We start from the raw sequence: 26,532 nt of genomic DNA, 5'->3' as shown, positions 1-26,532 counted from the left end.
ACTTCTTATTAGGGCAACTTCTTATGTTCAGCATTTATCTGATAGTGGTAAGGCTAGTTGTTGTTGTTGTTTAGTCGTTTAGTCGTGTCCGACTCTTCGTGACCCCATGGTCCAGGGCACACCAGCCACTTCTGTCTTCTACTGCCTCCCGCAGTTTGTTCAGACTCATGTTCATAGCTTCGAGAACACTGTCCAACCATCTCGTCCTCTGTCGTCCCCTTCTCCTGGTGCCCTCCATCTTTCCCAACATCAGGGCCTTTTCCAGGGAGTCTTCTCTTCTCATGAGGTGGCCAAAGTATTGGAGCCTCAGCTTCAGGATCTGTCCTTCCAGTGAGCACTCAGGGCTGATTTCCTTCAGAATGGATAGGTTTGATCTTCTTGCAGTCCATGGGACTCTCAAGAGTCTCCTCCAGCACCATAATTCGAAAGCATCAATTCTTTGGCGATCAGCCTTCTTTATGGTCCAGCTTTCACTTCCATACATCACTACTGGGAAAACCATAGCTTTTACTATACAGACCTTAGTTGGCAAGGTGATGTCTCTGCTTTTTAAGATGCTGTCTAGGTTTGTCATTGCTTTTCTCCCAAGAAGCAGGCCTCTTTTAATTTTGTGACTGCTGTAAGGCTAGTAGAGGCTGCTAGGAGTTTCTTTAGGTACAGCTGGCAGATGAGTCATGTTTGCAAACCCTCCAAGTGTTCCTATTTTCCAGGGACAGTCCCAGGGCTGGAACCAAATTTCTGAAGGGCCTTAATTATCTTAGAAAGGGTTCCCCCTGCTATATAGATCCTGACAGATCTTCCAGACTCTCCAAGCGTCCCTATTTTGCAATGACAGTCCTAGATTTACAGAAGCCATCCTGGTTTCTGATGATCCCAGAATGCCCCACTTTTCCTTAGGGCAGGCACCCCCAACCTGCGCCCTCCAGATGTTTTGGCCTACAACTCCCATGATCCCTAGTTAACAGGACCAGTGGTCAGGGATGATGGGAATTGTAGTCCAAAACATCTGGATGGCCAAAGGTTGGGGATGCCTGCCTTATGGTATCCCTATTTTCATTGGAGACATGTGGGATAGTATGAGCCTCAATTCAATGAGCTTTCTTGATTTAGTGTAAGCACTTCATCAGAAATTTCACTAGTCTGCCACAGAACTAAGCCGTAACTAATGACATCATGCTGTGCGTTCTTAACAGAGTGGACCACGCTTCTAGTTTGCCATCGGGGTAGATGTCAATCCTGGCTTCTGAAAACCCAGTATGCATTTAAAAATAAATAAATTATGAAGAATAAATTCAAGCTGCTTGATAGCCCCATGATTAAGAGGCAGGGTATTTAAATAAATTTAAATAAATTTGATAGGGAGAAAATAAAATAAAAAACAGATGGAAGATGCGAAACAGAATACCCATACCAAAAACACATAATTTACTTTGGAGCCATTTTTCTGGGTAAGTCTTTTAAACACTGTGACCAATTTATAAAACTTGGTTTATTATCTACAGTCCTATTGATTTATTAAGGTTCTTTGCTATGAACTTTCAAAAAGATAACCTCCTCTAAAAGATTACAATACAACCTCTGTAAATAAGTAATGTTTGTTATTGCGGTGGGGGGGGGGGCAAAGTGAGGGTTGTCACAGAGTATATGCTTACATTTTAAAGAGGACTAAAGGCAATCAAACTGTCCAATTCAGAAAAGGAGTTTTAATTCACTTTATAATGGACACCTAAAGTTGAATGGAATGAGCACTGTGACCCAACAATAATAATAATAAAATCCTATGGGTCTAGGTGGATGTTTATACGATAAAATGTGAGAGCCACAACTCAAAAACTCATAAAATGAGTTTAAGAGGCCACCCTGATCCTTCCCAAAATACCAAAGAGAACAAATATTTTCAATATCCAGGTCAAGACAGAAACCCGTAGTCAATTTACCCTTTGTTACTTGTACAAATCTCAACGTTAACCTAGATTTCCCTTCTGTTTAAAGCAGGAATGTTGCCAAATATGCTGCTACCGCCAAGACCGTGTTGTCCACAAGGGACTACATCAGTGGTAGATAATCACTATCCTGCTATATGGTACACCTAAAATTAAAACACACACGTATATTTGGGGGAGGGGGGTAGCTGAGGTAAGATTTCCCCCTCCCCACAGGATTTGCTATCTGATAGAGAGGTCGGGTTCCATCTTTCGGCGATGCAATATTGGGAACTATGCATGCCCATCTCAATATTTGCTACAAGTTAGGCTGCCTTCTCCCGGATGGTGGACTTAGTTCTGTCAGTAGATACTTTTCAGAGCTCGGCAAGGATTTGGGTGCAAAACTAATTTGGCTTAAGCCAATAAGGTCTTGGTACGCTGAACATTTACTCTCTCCACCTAGACCCATGGATTTTGTTCATCCAGAGACAATCACAACAATATGTTCTCAAGATACGGAGAAAACCTTTGCAAGTTTTTCCATAGCAAGCCAAAGGCCAAAGTGGGCTTTGAAGGCATAACTCTCAGATTAGTTTGCCAAAATATGAACAAGCTTCATGAACCGTCAACACAAATGTGGAAGCAAGTAGGAAGCATAGCTGTCAACGTTTCCCTTTTTTAAAGGGAAATTCTCTTATTCCGAATAGGATTCCTCACAAGAAAAGGGAAAAGTTGACAGCTATGGTAGGAAGTAGCAGTTAGGCATAGCTTCCTCTAACATCTGAACTGAGAAACCGTGGCCAATAGCTACCAAACAAGCTATAATATGATGTCATATTTTAAGATAAATTCATATTTTGGCTCATTTGGAATCAAATAACCCTAGTTTCCCAGTTCATATATAATGGGAAACTATGGTTAACTGCAGCTGCCTGACATTTCCTTGCTCATTCAAGAGGAAGAAGAAGAGTGATACAGGCAGGTGCATGAAGTTCATTCATATTCCAGCAAATCGGACCCAAATTTGATTGTCTGAACATGGCCAGTGTCTTATATCTTAGCCCGTCTGGCATCAAAAGGGCCATTTCAATTGGGGGCAATACATCTGCTTAAAAAGCAAGTGGAAAGGGCAGCCAGAATGAAATAGAAACATCTTGTGGCAAAGTAAATAATCAAACCCTTGCTATAAAATCTCTCTCCCGGGAGAAATTGAATATTCAAATGCTCCGACAATGTTTGCACTGCAGGACAGAGATGCTAGAACACTGAGCTCAAGGAATAAAGTAAACACCACCTTGGCTTCTGGTGCCCACAGAGCTGACTCCAAACAGCCCTCATTATTATAAACAGACATGAGCCATACTTTCGGAGATGTAATTTTAGCTCCCGTACCCATACATGAAACATTATGTGAACCCGTGGACACTATTTCTTTGAATCTCTATAAATAAAACATGCTGGCAACAACTCTGATTTAATCTTTGGCAGGCTTCCTCCCACGCTCTTTAAAAGCTTTGATTGCAACTCGTTCATGTTACTCTCCTTGCCTTATTTGTATTTTTGCTTCTTTGCTGTTGTTTTTAGCCTTGTTGTATGCTTTTATACGGTAAGCTGCCCCGAAGGTTCAAAGTGAGTCAAGTGCTGGGATATATAAATGTTTAAAAGTTAAATTAGGCACGTGGCAATTCAACGGAAATTGCCATTAATATTATCATCACTATTATTTATTAAATCTACATAGCCTGCAATGTTTCTGCAATGAAAATATGGACATCAATAATAATAATAGTAATAGGGATAGGGATAGGGATAGTAATAGTAATAATACTCTGACCATCTGACTTTGTGGCCCTAGCCACTTTGGGCGACTTCCAACATATAATGTTTAATGTTTTATTATGTTTTTATATAACAAACTTCCCTATACAGGACTGCTTCCATAAGTCTTCTAAAGGTTGTATAGTTATCTCCTTGGCTTGGGGGTTGCATAACTCCATACCCTTCAACATTTATCCATTGAAAATAAGGAAAAAAGGCCTGGGAGAAGAGGAATATTTTCACCTGGCACTAGTGTAATGAAGGCACTAGGTGAGCCTCCCTGGGGAGAGAATTCCACAAGTGGGGAGTCATGGCAGAAAAGGCCCTTTCTTGTGCTGCTGCTACCCTCTGGACATCTTTTTTCTTAAAATAATTTTTATTAAATTTTCTATTTTAGAAACAAAACAGACATTTTGGATACCATTATCTATCCAATGACTTCCCTCACTCTCATTCCTTGGTTCATTTTACAGTGGTACCTCAGGTTACATACGCTTCAGGTTACAGACTCCGCTAACCCAGAAATAGTATCTCGGGTTAAGAACTTTGCTTCAGGATGAGAATAGAAATCGGGCTCCGGCGGCGCAGCAGCAGCAGGAGGCCCCATTAGCTAAAGTGGTGCTTCAGGTTAAGAACAGTTTCAGGTTAAGTACAGACCTCCGGAACGAATTAAGTACTTAACCTGAGGTACCACTGTATATATAGCAACATCTTTCACTAAAACCATTTTTGCCAGTTCTCCATTTTTACATCCCTCAAACAATGATTACCCTGTTGATTTTATCTTAATGCTGCCAGTGTTTTTAGCTGTGTACAGTCATTTTCCATACAGTCACTAAATATTTTCCACTCTTCTTTAGATATATGTTCTTCTACCTTCTGCACCTCTTGTGGAGGGGGCACATGAAAAAAGGCCTCAGATGATGAGCTCAGGGTCTGTTTATAAAGGGAGAGACGGTCCTTGATGCTGGGATGTTTCACTTTTCATATAAATGACTACAGAGATGCATGTTGGAACACTGTGATCCAGCTCCTATGCCACTTTTAAAATGTAGCGATGCACAGGATGCATACGTTTCCGAGCACAATTCAAAGTGTTGGTGCTGACCTTTGACGCCCTAAATGGCCTTGGCCATTTATATACCTGAAGGAGCATCTCCACCCCCATCACTCAGCCCGAACACTGAGGTCCAGCTCCGAGGGCCTTCTGGTGGTTCCCTCACTGCGAGAAGTGAAGCTACAGGGAACCAGGCAGAGGGCCTTCTCGGTAGTGGCGCCCAGCCTGTGGAACACCTTCCCATCAGATGTCAAGGAAATAAAAAACTATCTGACTTTTAGAAGACATCTGAAGGCAGCCCTGTTTAGGGAAGTTTTTAATGTTTGATGTTTTATTGTGTTTTTAGTATTCTCTTGGGAGCTGCCCAGAGTGGCTGGGGAAACCCAGCCAGACGGGCAGGGTATAAATTATAAATTGTTGTTATTGTTGTTGTTATGGCCATCACATTGAAATTACTATTGTGGAGATTGAGGAAGCATTCACATTTGGGATACACATCTGATTTTCACTTGTGATTTCTGAAAAAACAAGCTAATGTGCATGTGATTCCCCTTATGAAATGCTGATACTGAGATTTGTTAAATTATAAGCATTAAAAGGGGGGAATGGATATGATTACTGTTATTTTTTTCATAAAGATTATACACTGCTTAATTGTAGGGGGGAACCCTCAAAGGGGTTTCAAAAAAAAAGATAAAACAATAAAATTGTCACTTAAAAATAAGAAAGCAATAATTGAAAACATGCAAAAGGTTTAAAACGACAACAGATGGAAAGAAATTAAAACTCACACACACAATAATAGAACTCTGGGTCATCCCATCCACCAACTTGCAATAGATTCAGGACAGAAAAGAATGTACTTCACACTCTGCATAACTAACTATAAGTTCTACAAAATAATAAGTTAATAATCTTTTAAAATGAACTAGATGAATTCACAGAAAAGGGTCCATCAGTGAGTGCAGTATTGGAGATTAAGGTGAAAACTGGATTTGGGGAACCTGCAACATTTATTCAGGGAGAGCTTTATTCCCCAAGTGCTCTGTTTTCCTAAAAGGTGCAGAGATGAAAACCACCCCAAAGCCACCTTCACTGCCTTTGTGACATCTGAAATGCTGCCACCCCTTAATTTCCCTACTTCCAAAGGCAATATTAGGTCTTTAATTTAGAGCTCCTTTCAATCAAACTCAGGATTTTAGATGAATTGCTATTGACTTTTATTTCTCCTTGTGAAGGATAGCTGAAGATGGCCCACAAATAATTAATAGATACTAAATGGCACCAAGAAAATAGAACATATTTTCCCTTCCCAGCAGAAAAAATAAAAAGTTCACCATGAGTAATAGATACACGTAACAAAATAAAATAATGCCTGCATACAGTGTATCGTAAATCAATCTAAGTGCAGGAGAATCACTTTGTCTATTTATATAGCACCCTCAGTGAGTGCGGCACTTTCAGAGAGTGCAAATGGGCAGGTCCCTGCCCTGATGAGAATACAAGCTAAAATTCAGGGAAACAAAAAGGAGAGGGAGCTTGAAACTGGGGTGAACAGGAAAAGAATATGCAATAGCTTCTGTTAGATGTGTTTTGGCTTATTAAAGTAGAGCATAGGCATCACTGAGGCTGCGCCAAAGCCTTCACAGAAAAGAGGAGTTTTGAGGAAGAGTTTGAAAGCCCAGCTCCTGCCAGACATTTGCTGGACATTATTATCCTCAATACATTGCAAGCACAAATACTGCTAAACTCAATTCCATGTGTACAGTGAATATTTCAAAATACAAAAGGAGAAGCCAGACTTGGGACTTAGAAAGAGTCTCTAGTTTTCGGACTGCATGGTTTCAAAAGGAAAGAGTTACACCGCATGGAAATATACTCCCCAAGTAGTCCTAAGTAACAGAGAAATTGGCACACTGAGAACCTCCAATCAATCAGTAATCCTACAAATAAAATCCAAATCGGGTCTCTAGTTCTTGGGACACGCAGGGAGGGAAAAAACATTTCCAGTCACCTGCTGTGGTTTGGAGGACGGCTGTGCACCAATTTTTCTTCTGGCAGCCAGAGTGCAAGAGGAAGGGTAGGAAGAGCCAAACCAAAAAGACATCCTGCTTTTGGTTTTTGCCACAGATTTCCTGAAGGATATCCTACTGCTTCAAGGAAACACACACAGCCTTCCATGGGAGGCGGATACATATGCACACTGTGCTGCATCAGAGCAGACGAGCTTCTAGAAAGTTCTCACTTTCCATTATGTTTCAGATTACTCCAGCCCAAACTTTTTCAGCAGGGGGCCGGTCCACTGTCCCTCAGACCTTGTAGAGGGGCCGGACTATATTTTGGAAAAAATAATAATGAATTAATTCATTAATAACGGACGCAGGTATAGCAAGAGAAGATCAGAAAATATTCCTCTATGCTACAGCAGTGACGAGGATCCTAATTGCTAAAAACTGGGGAAAAGAAATTGTGCCAACAAAAATGGAAAGGCAAGACAAACTGTTAGAGTGTATTGAACCGGCTAGATTAACAGAGGCAATTAGAGATCTTACTAGACAAGAATTTCAAAAAGCATGGGGGAAATGAAGAGAATACGTCACAAAACAGTGCCCTAAAATTCATACCTGGACTTGTTTCGATTAATGTCGGCAGGAGACTTTGTGGATATTTAAGTTATAATTAGAAAAATCTTAATAATTATTCATAAAGGAAACAGCTTATAAGAAGTAAATAAGGATGCCAGAAACAGGATAAAGGAAGTCTTTTATTTGGTTGTTTGTATTGTTGTAAATTATGCTTGTGGTTTGTTATGTTTGTGTCTGATGGGGGTGGATTTCTGTGTTGGGGGCTGGGGGGTTTGTGTTATGTTGTAAATAAAATTTCCAATAATTTTTTTAAAAAAAGAATTAATTCCTTTGCCCCACAAATAACCCATAGATGCATTTTAAAGAAAAGCACCCATTCTACTCATGTAAAAACACCAGGCATTCCCCACAAATAACCCAGAGATGCATTTTAAAGAAAAGCAAACATTCTACTCATGTAAAAACACACTGATTCCTGGACTGTCTGTGGGCCGGATTTAAAAGACGATTGGGCCGGATCTGGCCCCCGGGCCTTAGGTTGCCTACCCATGCTCCAGCCAATTGCTGTAGGTCTTCCCTAAACTGACCCTTTAAATGCATTCACTCACCATTGTAGGGCAGTTAAGGGGGACGACCCATATTTAAACAGTATTTCCAAAACTACCCACATTCACGTTAATAAACGGACTATTTGGGTAGCAGCAAATATCCTGGTAATCATTTCCTCTTCTAGCTGCTGAAAAACTCTGGGAGATATTTCTCCTTTTTTAAAAAAAAATGAATTAATTCATACAGTTAAAAAAAAAAAGCAGTTGCTCTTCTTTCTTTCTTTCTTTCTCTTTTTTATAGCAACACAGCTGAAACGCAAACACTGGCTACCTGTAGCCGAAAATAGTGCATGAGCACAAAAACCCAATGTTTTAAACTTCTGCCCTAACCAGGAAAATTAGTATGTGCCACTATTGCTGATTTTAGCAAGAAAACCAAGTAAAAGTTCTAAAAATACTTTTGCATTTTAATTCCAAAATAGCCTGTTTGTTGAATACATACAATTTAGCTCTGCCAGCCGGTATATTATAATAGTGGTCCACACACATCCATCTCGATATGCTGTGCAGGGAGGGGTTGAACCTGCCATAAAAGCCTTGAAAAACTGTGGGTGGTTCCCCAAACATGAGGCATATGCACAAGTGCAGACAACCGGGCAAATGCTTGTCTACCCAAGCACATAACTGTCAACTTACAGATTTGAAAATAAGGGACCAGCAGCCTTGAAAATAAGGGATCAGCAGCCAAAACAAGGGACCTGCAGCCTCACCTGCTCCAGGCACTCCAGTCTTCCCGTCCTCCTGCAGTCTGGTCAAACTCATGCTGGTAGCTTCGAGAACACTGTCCAACCAATCTTGCAATCAGAGTTTCAACTGAATAGAATCTGAATCACATGCACCACAAGGCCTATGCAGCCTCAACTTAAGATGGCTCCCCGGCCTGGCTTTGCACTGCAAAGTTTGCAGCAGCACATGCAACAAAATGGCGTCCAGCATTGAAAAACCCCCTCAGCTTGCATTAACTAGCCACACACACACAGCCTTCCCCCCTCGCCGTGAGATCACCAGTCACCCACCATTTTAGTCAACCAGCTCCTTTTAAGTCAATCGAAGGAGCCTCCAAAACAAATTCAAAAGCACCCCCTCCCACAAGATCTCCTTTCCTTTTCCCCCACCATGTGCCCCCGCTCCAGAAAGACCTGTTTGCCGGCAAGGGTGAGTGGGCCGTCGATGACGTATCCATCCGATTCCGATCTGAGCACTCAGCACAGGTATGTTCAATTTCTGAGCCCCTCTGGGCCAAAGGCAGAAAGGCCAGCCAACAGCCAAACGAAGCCTCAAGGAAAACCACTGTCACCTCTCCGCTGGGAAGCGCTGAGCAAAGGCGAGTCCCCAGGCAACGTGGCCAATTTGATCAGCACAAGGCATGCAAGCTCCACCCCCCAGTCGTTCTTAGACTTCTTATTGGGTGAGCAACACAGCCAAGCAACACAGTTGGAGCCTCCCTCCTCCCTGGCCGGCAGGGAGGGAGGGAGAGGAGCTGCTTCCTTTGAAATTTAAGGGACATCATTTAAGGGACATTTAAGAGACATCCATCAATAAGGGACAGCAGCAGGACATGGCACTGGAATAAGGGACTGTCCCTTCAAATAAGGGACGCTTGTCAGCTATGCAAGCATGGGTTTTGCATGGGAGCTTTTTCTCAGAGGTCAGGCAAGCCTTTGTTTCATTCCTTGTTGTATTTTGCACTTCTCTTCTCCATCGATAGGTTCGGATTTTAGAATTTTCAAAAATGTATAAAAATGTGCCAAGTAATTGTTGGAGATGTGGAGACTCAGGAACATTCTACCATATGTGGTGGATATGTAGTAAAATACAGGTATTCTGGGAGAGTATCCATGCAGAACTGCAGAAAATGTTACAAGATCTCTTTCAATAAAAAAACCAGAGGCCTACCTCCTGGGAATAACAGATTTGGATATTCCACAAAAGAGGAAGGGTATCTTTTTATATGCAACGGCAGCAGCAAGAGTTTTGATCACAGCAAAATGGAAGAGTAATGAAATCCCCTCTATACAAGATTGGATCCAAAAGCTGACAGAATATGCCGAATTAGATGGTTTATCAGAAAAAATAAAGAAGAAATCAAAACAGAAATTTGTTTCAAAATGGGAGGTTTTCAAAGAATATCTGAAAAATAAATATAGTAGTTTAAATTCTGTTGCAGCATTCGAGGAACTTCAGTAATAGTTGCAAGGTAGATATAAGAAATTAGATTTATTAAGAATAAGTTTAATTATGACAAAAGTGTGTATTGGCAATAGTAATATGAATTTGAAATATGGAATAGATGGGAGGTTGGGTCTTTAGTGTTAAGACCAATAGATGTTTTATTGTTTCCTAAGGAAAAAAAAAGATAGGTTCGGATTTTAGGAATAAACAAAGCTTCCCCTCAAGCCACAAAGGCTTAAAAACCAAAAGGTTACATTTATTATACGTTAAAAGGGAGTTAAGTGGCTTCTTACATCATTGTCTCGATAGCCATTCTGCTTGGCGAAAAACTTTGTGTCCTATTATGCTGTCGTGCAACTGATAAAGATCTCCCATTAGCCTGCGAGGTACTTTGAAGGTCATGGAGTCCAGCTCTCCAGACTGAAATGTATTTCTTCGGAGGCCCGTGCCTTCTTGATTGTTTTCTTTATCTGCTCTTGAATATAAACGCACACAGAGCCAGGCATCCATTTCCTGCTCCGCCACAATTCAGAGAACCAAATAGTTGTACAACCTCCCCCGTTCCACTCTACACGCACGTCAGGAAGACTCACCATATTGATCATCTATCAAATCTCACACGTCTTTGAATGGTCGATTGCTGATGACGATTTGCCTTACTACCATTTCTTAGGTATTCACTACCCTTTCTCTCCTCATTTTCTTAACGCCCTAAAAAGTGCTCATTTCTTCCAGAGGTTTCCTGAAGAAAACCGTAGCTGAAAATTTAGGTAAATGCAATGAGATGTGCAGGATCAGAATTACTAGAGCACGGAGGGGGAATCACTGGCCTGTGTTGGTCAGATCCAGCCAACTGATCTGCAATGAAGTGAGTCTTGAAGGAAGTCTTCATTGCAGGCACTTTCCATAGTACCTGCAGAGATTGCTGAGTGAACTGGAAGAAGAGATGGGGCAGAGGAGGCATGTTCTCTGCAGCTAGCATGGGTGTGGAGCAAGTTGACCGAGTGACAAGGTAATCACCACCACCTCCTTCCTTCAGCTTGCTTACCTCCCTCCACAGCTAGCATGGGAGGCTTCCTCATAGCAGATTTCATAGTGGATGAAATAAGGAAGAGTTCATCAAAACCACTCAGTCCTACCGTTGATTCCTGTGCCACTCTCTGCAGACCCTGTTATGTACTGAGCTTGGATCCTAGAACAATAGGCAGGTAGGATCCTAGAACAACCTGATTGGCCTGCAGGAGCAGCCCAATCAGGCTCCAGGAGGGAAGCAGAATCATCCAGTCAGACGGGACCCGTTGTATAGATAATGTATATAAAGCCTGAGTTTGGGGGGTGGGATTCAATTCACTGTTTTACGAGCTGCAATAAAGAGCATGAAATCACTACAGTATGTGACTCCGAGTATATATCAGACCCCATTGAGACAAGTAAAGGAAAGACACCTTCTCCAATAAGTGATGTTCCTTTTTGGTCCAGCTATCACACACCCACACCCCACACCAATCACATCTCTCAGTCTTGGCTGAATGCATGCGTGGAAGCACAGATGGGATGCATTTATGTATGTATTGGTGTGGATGAATGAATGGGGATTGTGAGGGTGAGAATATGTGTGGGGTGCAGCCCTGGGCTCTGGACCCACCCACTGCCAACCAAGTGCACTTCAAAATATTGCTGCTGGAATGGCATTTGAAAGATGGGGAGGTTAAGTCGGTTATGATTCATTGGGCTAAAGATTTTGGATATAACATACAATTGAGTGACTGGGTGAAATTATGGAAAGAAGGTTTAAAGTTTACTGCATGTAATGCATTAAAAGAAAATGTGATGAAAATGATGTATAGATGGTATATTACTCCTGTTAAGCTAGCGAAAATGTATAAAACTAGCAATAAATATTGGAAATGTAAAGAAAAAGAAGGAACATTTTATCATATGTGGTGGGAATGTAAAAAGGTGAAATGTTTTTGGGAAATGATATATAACGAGTTGAAAAAAATGTTGAAATATACATTTACAAAGAAACCAGAAGCGTTTCTATTGGGAATGGTGGGAAGTGATATAAATAGAAAAGAATGTAAGCTTTTTTATATGCAGTAACAGCAGCTAGAATACTATTAGCCCAGAAATGGAAGCAAGAATAATTGCCAACGATTGAAGAATGGAGGATAAAGTTGATGGACTATGCAGAATCAGACAAATTAACAGGAAGGATTTGAAACCTGTGGGACCAGAAATTTACCGAAGACTGGAGTAAATTTACAAACTATATGATAAGTATTTGTGATGATCAGACTACGTTTGTAGGTTTGCAAGAAGTTCTGTGAGGAGTATTGTTGGAAATATTGTAAAAATGGAAAAGGGAAGATGATAAGTTAAGAGAAGTAAAGACAATATAAAATTAAGTAATGCATAAAAAGAGGTTAAGATGGAAGATCATCAGAGGTGCTGATGGAAGTCAAAAAAAAAGTGTATTTGTAATAATTTGTGTGGTACGTTTTATAATTTGTATGTTAAAATTAATAAAAATGTATTTTAAAAAGGTGCACCTCAAAATATTACCCCGGAAGGACTGAAAAAAGGCTTCCCACCCCTAGACTTAAATGGGGAGTGGGGGCAACATCAGACCTTCAGAATTAGGAGTTGTTGCCTTGGTTTTACTGTAACCTCAAGGACCACCATCTGAAGCCTGGTGTAAAAGTCATACCGGTACATTTTAGAATAAAATAAATTCTGAACCTAGGATTACCAGAACTGAGCTGGGCTCGTGGTCCTTCCACATACAGATCCACTCCTGGTTTCTCCATTTTTTCTTCATTTCAGCAGCATAATTTTGGGGCGTGGGTATGTATAAGTTCTTTCATTTCTACCATCCTTAAAACAACTAGGAGTCAGAAACTCTTGCCAATCAACAGTGAATCATCCAGAGAACTACCAGTAACTCCCATTCTACCGTCTACACACCCCTATACTAGAGAAAGAGAGAAGTCCATACATTCCCTCACTCCAACAATTAACATAATTAGCATAGGATAATACAGTACACTTTGCATCCTATTAGCATCTCCAAACAGAGAGCAATAGCAGTAGGAAGCACATGCTTTGCATTGTGTGTGTTGTTGTTGTTGTTGTTGTTGTTGTTTTGTTTAGTCATTTAGTTGTGTCCGACTCTTCATGACCCCATGGACCAGAGCACACCAGGCAGTCCCGTCTTCTACTGCCTCCCGCAGTTTGCCGGTAGCTTCGAGAACACTGTCCAACCATCTTGTCCTCTGTTGTCCCTTTCTCCTTGTGCCCTCCATCTTTCCCAACATCAGGGTCTTTTCCAGGGAGTCTTCTCTTCTCATGAGGTGGCCACAGTATTGGAGCCTCAGTTTCAGGATCTGTTCTTCCAGTGAGCACTCAGGGCTGAATAGCTCTCTCTCTCTCTCTCTCTGTGTGTGTGTGTGTATGTGTGTGTGTGTGTGTCTGTGTAGCTTTGAGACATATTCATGCATATACATTAAAATAAACTCTGGTCTAATTTAACTGCTTGAGAAGGATGGTGGAGAATAATTCAGCAAAGAGGACCTAACATGACAGTCCTATGCATGTTGACTTGGAAGGACATTTAATAGCATTCAGTGGAGCTTACTAGTTCTAAGTGTGTTGAGAACTGTCACCTGCGTCCAAGGGTGAAGATCAGTTTCATGCTGAGTAAAGAATTGAGATCAGTGATCATACAAACCAGTCATAAGTTGGATGCCGTTATACGGGACGATGCCCTCTTTTACACATCATAATACACAGTTTGGTCAACTACGAAATATCTGGACATTCTGACGCAAGGTGGGAGAAATAATATAGAGGGTTGCACTGACTCAAAGATGGACAAGAGCATGCCTAAATACGAATGCACAATAATCAGGGCTCTGCACATATTTGTGTGCATGTATTAAATAACACAGGGACACGGGTGGCGCTGTGGGTTAAACCACAGAGCCTAGGACTTGTCGATCAGAAGGTCGGCAGTTCGAATCCCCGCGATGGGGTGAGCTCCTGTTGCTTGGTCCCTGCTCCTGCCAACCTAGCAATTCGAAAGCACATCAAAGTGGAAGTAGATAAATAGGTACCACTCTGGCAGGAAGGTAAACAGCGTTTCCATGCGCTGCTCTGGTTTGCCAGAAGCGGCTTAGTCATGCTGGCCACATGACCCGGAAGCTGTACGCTGGCTCCCTTGGCCAATAAAGCGAGAGGAGCGCCGCAACCCCGGAGTCGGCCACGACTGGACCTAATGGTCAGTGGTCCCTTTACCTTTTAATTAAAAAAACACACTTCCAAGAGGTTGGCAGGGAACACAACTGCACCGATTCTGGCAAGCCTTTGCAAAGGCTTCACTCAGCTAAGTATAACACAACTTGCCCACTGGAGCCTAGCTGCCCCAAATCTGTACTAGCTGCTTGGTGCCCATCAGTCCAAATCTGAAAACATTCCCAGAACTGATTAACTATTTCAACTGATGAAATAGGCAAATTCTCAATGGAACATATCAAAAACCTTCTTTAGCCTATAAGCAGCAAAGCTGATAGGAACCAGCTGAGTAACTTGAAACTGTTCGCCGTTTCCATAACTGGAAAGCACACACATGCTTTAGCTGAGCTCATACACAGCTCTTTAGTGGAATACATATATTGGCCTATGCTAGCAGGGCTTGCCATCTGCTGAACTATGGTTTATAAGTAACTCCACATTTAACTAGAGTCATTAAACTTAAGGTGACATTTGAGAATAATGTAATTGGTTGTGAAGGACTCACCATGCATGGTGGAAATGCCAAAAAGGTGGAATAATAAGTCCCTAAAGGGTTGTCTTTGGGAATGGACTGAGTCAGCAATTCTCCAGTACTACTGAAGACTTCCTCTGCATTCAGCACTAATTTGTCTGAAGTCTATTCTAAGACTTTTGGTAAGAAGAATGAGAAATCCTAAGAACATGTGACTTTGTAATGTATTCCATCTGTTTGCTTCGATTCAACATCTCAGCCACGCAGAGTTTTCTTTCCAGAACAGCAGTTCTTAGAAGTACAGCTATTCAAGCTGTGCATTTTCACCAAGTCGTCCCTACCAGGGTATCAAAGGGCTACTTTCCACTAAGCTTCCAATCCCCTAATCAACTTCCATATCATCTAATAATAATAATAATAATAATAAATTTTATTTATATCCCGCCCTCCCCAGCCGGAGCTGGGCTCAGGGCGGCTAACAATCAAATAATCCGACATTCTAAAAACATTCATTATAATAATTAAGTAAATCAAATTAAAAAAATCTCCTATTGTCTCTGTTTTATATCAATTTACATCACTAATTCAGATAGGGAAACAGCACTTGTGATAAGTAGAACACTTCTCGGAATGCTGCCATACAAGCATAATTTCATTTCCCTTTTTTGTAACTCCATAGCATTACACTCATTTTGGGGGGAAAATATTGGAAATCCCTTCCACTGATCGATCAGGGATTACGTCTTCTAGTTCTGGTCTGTCCTATCCAGGAAGCAGCCAATATTCTTGCACCCACTTCCTGACCTTTAAGGCACTAAATGGCTTCAGCCCTGTATACCTGAAGGAGAGTCTCCACCCCCATTATTTCAGCCCAGACACCGAGGTCCAACTCCAAGGGGCTTCTGGCAGTTCCCTCATTGCAAGAAGTGAGGTTACAGGGAGCCAGGCAGAGGGCCTTCTTGGTAGTGGCACCCGCTCTGTGGAATGCCCTCCCATCAGATGTCAAGGAGATAAACAAGGATCTGAATTTTAGAAGACATCTGAAGGCAGCCCTGTACAGTGGTATCTTGGGTTATAAACACCTCGTGTTATAAACACGTCAGGTTACAGACTCCGCTAACCCGGAAGTAGTACCTCGGGTTAAGAACTTTACCTCAGGACGAGAACAGAAATCGCATGTTGGCAGAGTGGCGGCAGTGGGAGGCCCCATTGCTAAAGTGGTACCTCAGGTTAAAAACAGTTTCCGGTTAAGAATGGACCTCCGGAACGAATTAAGTTCGTAACCAGAGGTACCACTGTATAAGGAGGTTTTAATGTTTGACGTTTTACTGTGCTTAATGTTTTAATTTGGTGGAAGCCACCCAGAGTGGCATATAAATAAATTATTATTATTATTATTATTATTATTATTATTATTATTATTATTAATTTCAAACTCCTTGAGTATAAGACCAACCTTGTTATAACAAGGTGGGGTATCTGGCTGCCATTTGCATTTCTGCTTCTGTGTCCTCAGACACTGCTCCCTGTTTCAGTGGGAAAAAAACGACGAGAACCACTGTGATCACACAGATGTTGCTTGCTCAGTTTGAGAGAAGTTGCGTCCAACTGCTCCTATATATGCTCACTTCAGTGGAAAAGCGACCGCAGCCATACAGTCCTGCTTCTGCCTGCAAAGGCTCATGTGTCCCCCCCTATTACCTGCTCCGATGAAGGTTGACCAATGTACCCACATGACAATACTTGCCTCCAAGACAGAAACTGGCCAATGTGACCTCATGTTGATGCTGCTTGCTTGAAAAAGGCCCCAGCCATTGTGACTTCATGCTGATGCTGCTCACCTGAAGGAGAGGGACTGGCCACTGTGACCACATGCTGATGCCACCTGCTTGAAGGAGATTAGCCATTGTGACCACATGCTGGTGCCAGGATACTGACTAATTGATGTGTCCCCATTCGGATGTCCTTCCCAGGAAGAGAGAAACTGACCAGTGTACCAACCCACCTGAAGGAGAGAGAGGCCATGATGATACTGTCTGCCTGAGGGAGAGACACTGGCAACTGTGACCTCATGATAATGATGCCTACTTGAAGGAGAGAAAGGGGCCAGCTTTGTCAACAACTTACACGATAAAGGTGCCCAAAGCCTTTGCACCCCATAAAAGAAGAAGTTGAGGCTCCTCAACTTCCTTTCTTTCTCTGCTATTCTCTCAAAGGCAAGAGTCATCTTCCCTCCAGGTGTCATCCAATGCTTTGGGGGGACTGCTATCTTTTGTTGGTTGCCTGTGAGAGCGTCTTCTGTTCTGTATCAGTGCTCCAAAAATTAGTGGCCAATGAGGAGTTAGCACTAAGAAGGAAGCAACTTGACAGGGGCTCATGTTATTCCCATAGGGAACAGCAGAAAACTAGAACAAAAGGCAAAGCAAAAATGTTACCCCCCATGTGCTCTAAAGGGCACCAATCAAAGCACCCTGATTAAGATGAACATAACATACAATTTTTTATATGCCTGAAAGCTATGGTTTTCCCAGTAATGATGTATGTAAGTGAGAGCTGGACCATAAAGAAGGCTGATCGCCGAAGAATTGATGCTTTTGAATTATGGTGCTGGAGGTGACTCTTGAGAGTCCCATGGACTGCAAGAAGATCAAACCTATCCATTCTGAAGGAAATCAGCCCTGAGTGCTCACTGGAAGGACAGATCGTGAAGCTGAGGCTCCAAGACTTTGGCCACCTCATGAGAAGAGAAGACTCCCTGGAAAAGACCCTGATGTTGGGAAAGATGGAGGGCACAAGGAGAAGGGGGCGACAGAGGACGAGATGGTTGGACAGTGTTCTCGAAGCTACCAGCATGAGTTTGACCAAACTGTGGGAGGCAGTGGAAGACAGAAGTGCCTGGTGTGCTCTGGTCCAGGGGGTCACGAAGAGTCGGACACAACTAAACGACTAAACAACAACAAAAACATACAATTTATCACAGGCACTTCCTTATGTATGTTTCATGGTATTTTGTGCATTGTGACTGGTCATTTTTATTTATTATAGTTTAGTAATTCTTTATCGCAACTGTTAAGTGTTTAATCATTGTTAAGTGTTTAACACAACAATAAGTGTTTAATTATTATTTGCCAGTATTTAATTTTACTATTTACTATTATATTCCAATGGATTATTGAATATTGCTTTATTTTATATAAGTTGTTTGTTTTAAAGTTATGTTTTTATTATGACTTTTTGTATTGGATGAGATTGTTATTAGGTGTGTGATCTTCACTGTCTATTTTGTTGTTTCTTCAGCTTTCTGCCTTGTGTGTAGTAATATAGAAAGGTGGTATACAATTTAAAAGTGAAATGTAATGAGATTTTACTCAGGTGAATAGGACTGCGTATGAATTACGGTTCTATGACTGAAGTATCAAAGCTACATCATAAACAAAAAGCTACCCACTGGTACAAGCTATGCCAACTCTTAACCAGGTAATAAATATTCCTCTCTCTCCAATGACACCTTTGCTAAGCATCTTTCCTCTTGTTCACTTACTCATTTAAAAGGCATATAAAGCAGGGATTTCTGTATTTATCAGTCACAGAGGAGAAATAACTTAAAGCAGCCCCATCATACCCCTGTTCCAAATCCCTCAACATGTTTTCAAACCTGAGTTACTACATTAGTAACACTCATAATCTTTCCTGACAATAAAAACAGTCCTGGTCGCTTAGCTTTAATCATCAAGTAAATTCATATCAAGGATGTAAAATGTTTTATGTAACATACTGAACTGCTCCCAAAAGGACCAAATTGAGAAAAGAACTCAGAAAATTATAATAATTGTGTTTCGTCCTGAGCCCCTTCCTCTGAATAGTCAGAGTCAGCAAAATAATGGCCATGCTCTTTATTTGAGTACATCTACAGTCTGTACCTCGGGTTACATACCCTTCAGGTTACATACGCTTCAGGTTACAGACTCCGCTAACCCAGAAATAGTACCTCGGGTTAAGAACTTTGCTTCAGGATGAGAACAGAAATCATGCGGTGGCGGCGCAGCAGCAGCAGGAGGCCCCATTAGCTAAAGTGGTGCTTCAGGTTAAGAACAGTTTCAGGTTAAGAAGAGACCTCCAGAACGAATTAAGTACTTAACCCAAGGTATCACTGTATATCCATTTTTACTTCCATCATGGAACCCAAGGCTGTACGTGGTTTCTGGGCAACCTCCCATCCAAACATTGGCTCATACCCTGCCTAGATACTTCTACCATGCTTTTAGAATGAACTATGCACTGGATTAGGGACGCAGGTGGCGCTGCGGTTTAAAGCCTCAGCGCCTAGGACTTGCCGATCGAAAGGTCAGCGGTTCGAATCCCTGTGGCGGGGTGCGCTCCCGCTGCTCGGTCCCAGCGCCTGCCAACCTAGCAGTTCGAAAGCACCTCAAAGTGCAAGTAGATAAATAGGGACCGCTTACCAGCGGGAAGGTAAACGGCGTTTCCGTGTGCGGCTCTGGCTCGCCAGAGCAGCGATGTCACGCTGGCCACGTGACCCGGAAGTGTCTCCGGACAGTGCTGGCCCCTGGCCTCTTGAGTGAGATGGGCGCACAACCCCAGAGTCTGTCAAGACTGGCCCGTACGGGCAGGGGTACCTTTACCTTTACCTTTTATGCACTGGATTCAGGTGGATAGCCGTGTTGATCTGTCATAGTCATAATAAACAACAAGATGAAAGATGAAAAAATCTTTTTTTAATAATTCCAGTGGCACCTTTAACTAAATATAAGCTTTCAATGTTTGAGCTTTCATGTGTAGTACATACTTCATCAGATACTCTGAAGCACAGATCGCTTCAACCTTATAACTGTTGATGACTGTTATGGCAGTTGATTCCACAGGGAAGGACAAGGGATGTTTAAAGAGATAGATGACCAAAATTAGCTTTAGTATGTATAATGGGAGATGAATCCAATATCTCTATTCAGACCAGGTCTCTCCATGGTAATGAGTTGTAATTCAGCAACTTCTCTTTCATGTGTATTTCTAAAATTCTTTTGCAATAGGACAGCTACTTTAAGATCTTCTATAGAATGTCCTGGGAGATTGAAGTGTTCTCCTACTGGTTTCTCTGTTTTATGATTCCTGATGTCAGAATTATGCCCATTTATCCTTTGGAGTAAAGTTTGTCCTGTTTGTCCAATATAGAGAGCTGAAGGGCACTGTTGGCATTTGATAGCATATATAATTTTATATATTTATTTTTGCTATTTATTTTGCGGTTTTATTTCTGAGGCTTTTTCAGTTAATTTGTTTTTGTGACTGTGTGGATCCCAGTTCAGCTACTGATTGATTGATTGATTGATTGATTGTGTGACTGCGGAAATGGATAAAAGTCCCCCTTCCAAACAATGACTATCATCAGTGCAGGTTAGATAATAATAATTGTAATTTTTATCATCTACAATACTGTCTTATTTATTTTAAAATACAGTACATTGATCATTGCTTTCATTTTATGGATCAATGGTCTCCTTAGATAGTAAAATTCATGTTAAATTGTTGTTTTAGGGGTTGTTTTTAAAAGTCTGGAACGGATTAATCCAGTTTGCATTACTTTCTATGGGAAAGCATGCCTTGGTTTTGGAACGCATTGGTTTTGGAACTGAGTTCCAGAACGGATTAAGTTTGAGAACCAAGGTACCACTGTACACCAAGTGCTCTAAGAGAGGGAAAATATTTCAAGAAGGCTGAGCAAGCTGATGAAAACCTGAAGCATGTCTGACACAGCAAAGCTTGGTTAAAGTTAGAAGACTTCAGAGATGTATTTGAGAAACTGTGCAGGACTTTAATGATCCAAAACACAAATTACAATGCCTTACCATCACTCACGAAGTTGGCCTAGTATTTCTTTCTATATATGTAAACACTGTGAAGGACAGGCCTGCCATCTACTTCCTCGCTCACGAGGCAAAAATAAAATAAGGATAAAATGAGTGCAGCTATTTTTGGCACTTGTTATGGTCCAGGTGGCCTGTCTGGCCTGATTCACTCGGCCAGTTTTCCTTTGCATCTGGGAATTCTGACCCTCGTGCTTCCCAACTAATTGTATCACATTATCTCCTTTTTGTTTGCAATTTTCCTCTCCGCAAAAGGTTGCAAAAATCTCATGCGCTGTGTTAGAAAGTCTCAATTAACCTCTAACCTTGCTTTAATGCATGCGGCTTGGGTTATTCCTCACACCCAACCGTGGGCCCATTAACACGTTGTCATAAAACAAAAACTGTTTTGACGGGCTGTAATTGCTGCTAAGTGATGCTGAACAAGGGTTTTTTTGTTCCACCACTAAATGGGCAGTGTAAGCAGCGAAGACCATTGTCACAGAACCAGCCGGGGTGAGAGAGGTTCTGTTTGAGGCAAGTTCCTGCCCACTGCTTGTATCTCTTTAAGCACTTAAACAACCCAGCTTTCTAGAGCTGTGAGCTGATGAAGGCCCACTGTATCTTGAAGGGACACAATGCTAATCTGACAACGCTGCACAAAGCATGTGTGACAACTCCCAGGGGGGACTGCAGAAAGATTTTCCCTCCATACTGCAAATATAATTAGTTTATGTTAGCTGTAAAAGGCCAAAGGTTAGAGAAGGCCAGGGCCCGTTTTGTTTTTAGGCAAGATAGTGAAATAATTGCTTGATGCTCAGATCTGCAGGTGCTTTATGAAGCTCATTTGGGCTTGGCAGCTCGCAGTGAAAGCTGATTTCCTCCCCAAATGCTGGATTCCATGTGACAGAACCAATTTGCCAGGACAAGGGTGACGGCTCATTCATGCCATTCATAATTAAAGTACCTGTTACAGTCAACACTTGCATGGATAACTTTTTTCTTATGGTCGAAAAGGGTGCTGTCCTACTAACACCCACCACGTCCAAAGCTGAGCCTTTAAAATGAGAGAAGGGGAAAGGAAATTGGGTAACAGTACCGTGCAGTAATGCGGCAGGAGAAGGAAGAGGGCCAACCTGTCTCCCCCCCCCCAAAAAAAGCTCCCTGAACAAAGCTAGCACACAGTCTCAGCTTCTGTTTGTGGTTTTCCAGAGGTACTACCCCACCTAGTGAGACTTTCTAGGAATGATTGACCAGGCTGCCTCCAGTGTTTGTTGTGAACACCTATGTATATGATGCTGTGAGGATAAACAGCAGAGCTTTGGAGAATGAATGCAGCACTTGATTATAGGGGCAGATCTTGAACATGAAAAGGGAATGGCCAAAGTAATTACATTTCCCTCAGGGAAGTTGCTCCCTCATCTAACAACTGTCTGCCATACTGGGGGAAGAAAAAAGGACTACCTTCTTCTGTTTAGATTCAGGTAGATTGCCATGTTGGTCTGACGCAGTCAAAATAAATTAAAAAATTAAAAAATTGTCCAGTAGACTGGGAAAAACTGTCTGTGAAGAAACTTTGGCTCTCTCGGCCAGTAAAATGAGATAAGCACCGCAACCCCTGAGTCGTTCGTGAGTGGACTTAACTGTCAGGGGTCCTTTACCTTTACATTTACCGTAGAGACTAACTAAGTTTGTTCTGGCTATAAGCTTTAGTGTGCATGCACACTTCTTCAGCTAGAACAAACTTAATTGGTCTCTAAGGTGCTACTGGACAATTTTTAAAAATTTTTAAATTTATTTCGACTTCTTCTGTTTACCACTTCATAAATCTATCCCTTAATCCTAGAAATCCAGGACCAATCCAGTTGTTTGGTCTTAATTTTCTCTCATCCGAAAAAATCCAAAACAACTCAAAAGACAGGCCAAGTACCAACAAATTTTTCCTTCTGTGCACAGCTCTCTGGACACATAGGTCACCCAAAGGAGCCTTACTCCAGATGCTGCCTCTATCAGTCTACCACCCACAAGCAGCAGGGCCTTATCAGTTGTGGCACTCCTCTTATGGAATGCTGCAGACCTTCGCAGCCGGCTCTCTTCTGGTGTTTAGGAAGCAGGTGGAAACACCGCCGTTTCATCAGGCCATTTGTTTGTTGGGCAAATGCACAGACTGCTTTTCAACGAATGACATCAAAGAGGGTTACCATTTAAAAACAAATGAGAGTGCCATTAAAATTACAGCACCAATAATGTAACGTCAGTACAACTGTGGATTAAAGAGAGAGAGGTGGGGTTAAACAACATCTTAGTTGTAAAAAGCTTGCCTGAAAAGAAGGATTTGCCGGTGTGGTGGTGCTGTGGAGCTGCCAACAGCAATACTCCTCCAACATTTCTCTGATGAAAATAGGAACGCCCTATTCCATAACCAGTGGTACGCAGGTGGCGCTGTGGTCTAAACTGAGCCTAGGGCTTGCCGATCGGAAGTTCGGCAGTTCGGATCCCCGTGACAGGGTGAGCTCCCATTGTTTGGTCCCAGCTCCTGCCCACCTAGCAGTTCAAAAGCACATCAAGTGCAAATAGATAAAAAGGTACCGCTCCGGCAGGAAGGTAAACGGCGTTTCCGTGCGCTGCTCTGGTTCGCCAGAAGCGGTTTAGTCATGCTGGCCACATGACCCAGAAACTGTATGCCGGCATGGAAACAGCATTTCCATGCGCTACTCTGGTTTTGCTTAGTCATGTTGGCCACATGATCCAGAAAAACTGTCTGTGGACAAACGCTGGCTCCCTCAGCCTGTAAAGCGAGATGAGTGCTGCAACCCCAGAGTCGTCTGCGACTGGACCTAATGGTCAGGGATACCTTTACTTTTATTCTATAACCTCTATCATTTATCCAATGAAAATAGGGACATCCTAATGAAAATCGTGACGTTTTGGGACCAAATCTGAAACTGAGATGGCTTATGCAAATTCAGGGCCTTCCCTGGAAAATAGAACACTTGGAGGTTCTGCACTACTACCATTACCTGAATGGTGTGACAACAGAGCAATTGGCTAGTGAAGCCAGGACTGTTCAGGTGCAGCTACGGAGGAGCCCTGACCTCATCCCTGTCCCATCTATGTAGGTAAGTGGAAGCAATCCCTGTCAGGAGAGCAGCTCTGCAGCACCACGCCCGCTGCTCCCACCGAAAAATCTTGACAGCTCATTTAAAAATCGAGAAACAGTCTTCTGAGTCCCTCACAGCAAACTCTGCAATTGATTCTATAGCAGGAAACGATTGTGGTGGGGCAATGGGGGGGGGGGGCGGAAGGGAGGCCCTCATCTTTCTGTTGCATTGGCATCAAGCGGATTCCCCGGGAGTGTGCAAATAACTCTGTACACACTGAGCTGGCAACGAAATCCCAGCGCCATGCTAAACGCCGTGAGGAGATTCTGTTTGTTTGCTTTTCCCGGTCACAGTGATGGAGTATGGCCTAGAAAAACTGTGCTCTGTTACTTTCTAAGCAGAAAGGGAATCCTCTCTCCCCTTCAACAAGTTACCAGGAGGTATCAGTGTCAAGATGTAAACAGAACAACTCCCCCCTTTAATTCACCCTCTATGCCAGTTGTTTTCTGCTGCAACATTAATCATTACAAATCAAGCTGAAATTCAACCTTAGCCCTCTCTGCTTACTTGCTTTGCATAAATATGATGGAAGGAATTGCTGCAGCTGAAGGGCAGATTGGGGAAATGGTATGTGTTTGTATGTTTGTTTAACGTTCCCATGCATAGTGTTGACACAAAACAGTAGGGTTAAACAAAGGCAAATTGGATTTCATTGTTGCCTACTGCTCATGTTGCAAGGTTGGTTCTATCCATATGTACCCACACGCTGTTACCAACATTGCACATTTTATCAAAGCTTATTGACATATTTGTACTTCTGACCTTATATAGGTAAAAATAAAGGGAACCCTGACCATTACGTCCAGTCGTGACCGACTCTGGGGTTGCGGCGCTCATCTCACTTTATTGGCCAAGGGAGCCAGGGTACAGCTTCCAGGTCATGTGGCCAGCATGACTAAGCCACTTCTGGCGAACCAGAGCAGCGCACGGAAACACCGTTTACCTTCCCGCAGGAGTGGTACCTATTTATCTACTTGCACTTTGACATGCTTTTGAACTGCTAGGTTGTCAGGTGCAGGGACCGAGCAACGGGAGCTCACCCCATCACAGGGATTTGAACCGCTGACCTTCTGATCGGCAAGTCCTAGGCTCTGTGATTTAACCCACAGCGCGACCCGCCTCCTTATAGACAACTGACCTTATATACAACAGGTCAAATGAAACACTGCTCAATGTACCAGCAGCCTCTTAAAGCTAAGCTCAGAACAGGCTCTGGACTTAGACACTCCAGATTACTTGTTTATTGAGCATTCATCCTGATCTGTGCACAGAGGGATTAGGCAATGCTGGCTATTTAATTAGTTTTCATCTTGATTTGTTCGTGGAGAGGTTAGATGATGTTGTGTTGAAGCAAGTGTCATCCCACACTTTCCGGTATCCTTTCCTGTCACTTTTTTTACTGAAAAAAGGCTGATCATTTGAAGAACCTGGCTTGTCACTCAAGATCTCCCAACCCACTATGATTGCACAACCTGAATTTGCTGATATGTGACTGAATCTGACCTTGAAATAGTGGCAGTCTAGACATGCTCACAGGTACATTCACATCCCAAAGTCAAAAATTGCTGAAGCAACATCACAGCATTCCTGAACTGCCGATCCTTTCTCATCTTCTCCTGTATTGTTGATTACAGAAGTATTGCACTTCTAACCTAAACCAACTAGTGTTAGAATTGTAGGAATAATTTTGGCATGTGCTACCAACCCCTTTCCTCTCATTCCTCTTGGCAGTGCAGAAGGGAAAAATGGCAGGGAGGGAATGGATATTAGGCAGAAGTCCCACGTACGCTGGATTTGTGATTCAGAATCTGAATTTGTGAGCCAATTCCCAACTCCAATCTCACAGTCACAACAAATCTCTTTTTTCTCCATCCCCCTTCATGCAAGTTTGATTCTCTCTCATTTGAAACTTGGGTAATCATGTACTTAACAGTTTGGAAGCAACAATAGAACAATCCCAAAATGATGCCCTTTCTACACATTCAGGGGACTCCATGGGTATTCCAAAACTTGTAAATTAAAAGAATGAGAAATGTTAATGCATGGCTTGACAAGGACCTGGGAGCTTCCAGGTCATTGCTACTCATTGCTGAGAGTAGTTCAACCACAAAATGTTGAGGGTGCCCCCAGAGGGTTAGAAAAGGAAAGTGAAGGAAAGAGGAGAGGCATGTGGCCACTGAAGCCCATCGCTGGCATCTGTCTGTCTTGGGAAACAATGCAGAAGTGTGCCTTTGGGGCTGAAGTCAAACCATCGGAGAGTTGCAGTGTCTGCTATGGCTGTACAGACCAATAAAGGAGAATGAACAGCAATAAAGAGCTCGGGTTCAGCACTAATAGCCATAAAGGTAAAGGTAAAGGGACCCCTGACCATTAGGTCCAGTCATGGCCGACTCTGGGGTTGCGGTGCTCATCTTGCTTTATTGGCCGAGGGAGCCGGCGTACAGCTTCCAGGTCTAAGGCATGACTAAGCCGCTTCTGGTGAACCAGAGCGGCACACGGAAACGCCGTTTACCTTACGCCAGAGCGGTACCTATTTATCTACTTGCACTTTGACGTGCTTTCGAACTGCTAGGTTGGCAGAAG

General features: G+C 42.5%; 1 protein-coding gene across 12 annotated transcripts in view; it reads right to left on the bottom strand.

Annotated features, from left to right (window-relative positions):
* The window catches only part of LOC309367264 (uncharacterized protein), a 279,394-nt gene that overhangs the window by 146,406 nt on the left and 106,456 nt on the right, over nucleotides 1-26,532 (bottom strand). For 8 of the 12 annotated variants that reach the window (XR_014166959.1, XR_014166960.1, XR_014166961.1 and 5 more), the window contains exon 5: nucleotides 21,756-21,845. The exons of 1 other annotated variant lie outside the window; for it this stretch is intronic. Coding sequence is in view for 2 of the 11 variants with exons in the window: in XM_081906678.1 (XP_081762804.1) it covers nucleotides 16,830-16,935 (106 nt within the window). In the remaining 9 variants the exon portion in view is untranslated. Of the gene's footprint in view, nucleotides 1-13,643; nucleotides 13,861-16,643; nucleotides 16,936-19,908; nucleotides 21,846-26,532 lie in introns of those variants that run through there. 3 more of the 12 variants (XR_014166968.1, XM_081906678.1, XM_081906682.1) reach the window with 3 other exon arrangements.

The sequence above is a fragment of the Podarcis melisellensis genome (genome assembly GCF_964234715.1).
Source record: "Podarcis melisellensis genome assembly, chromosome: 3".
NCBI lineage: Eukaryota > Metazoa > Chordata > Lepidosauria > Squamata > Lacertidae > Podarcis > Podarcis melisellensis.
This window is presented reverse-complemented; position numbering and strand designations above follow the sequence as displayed.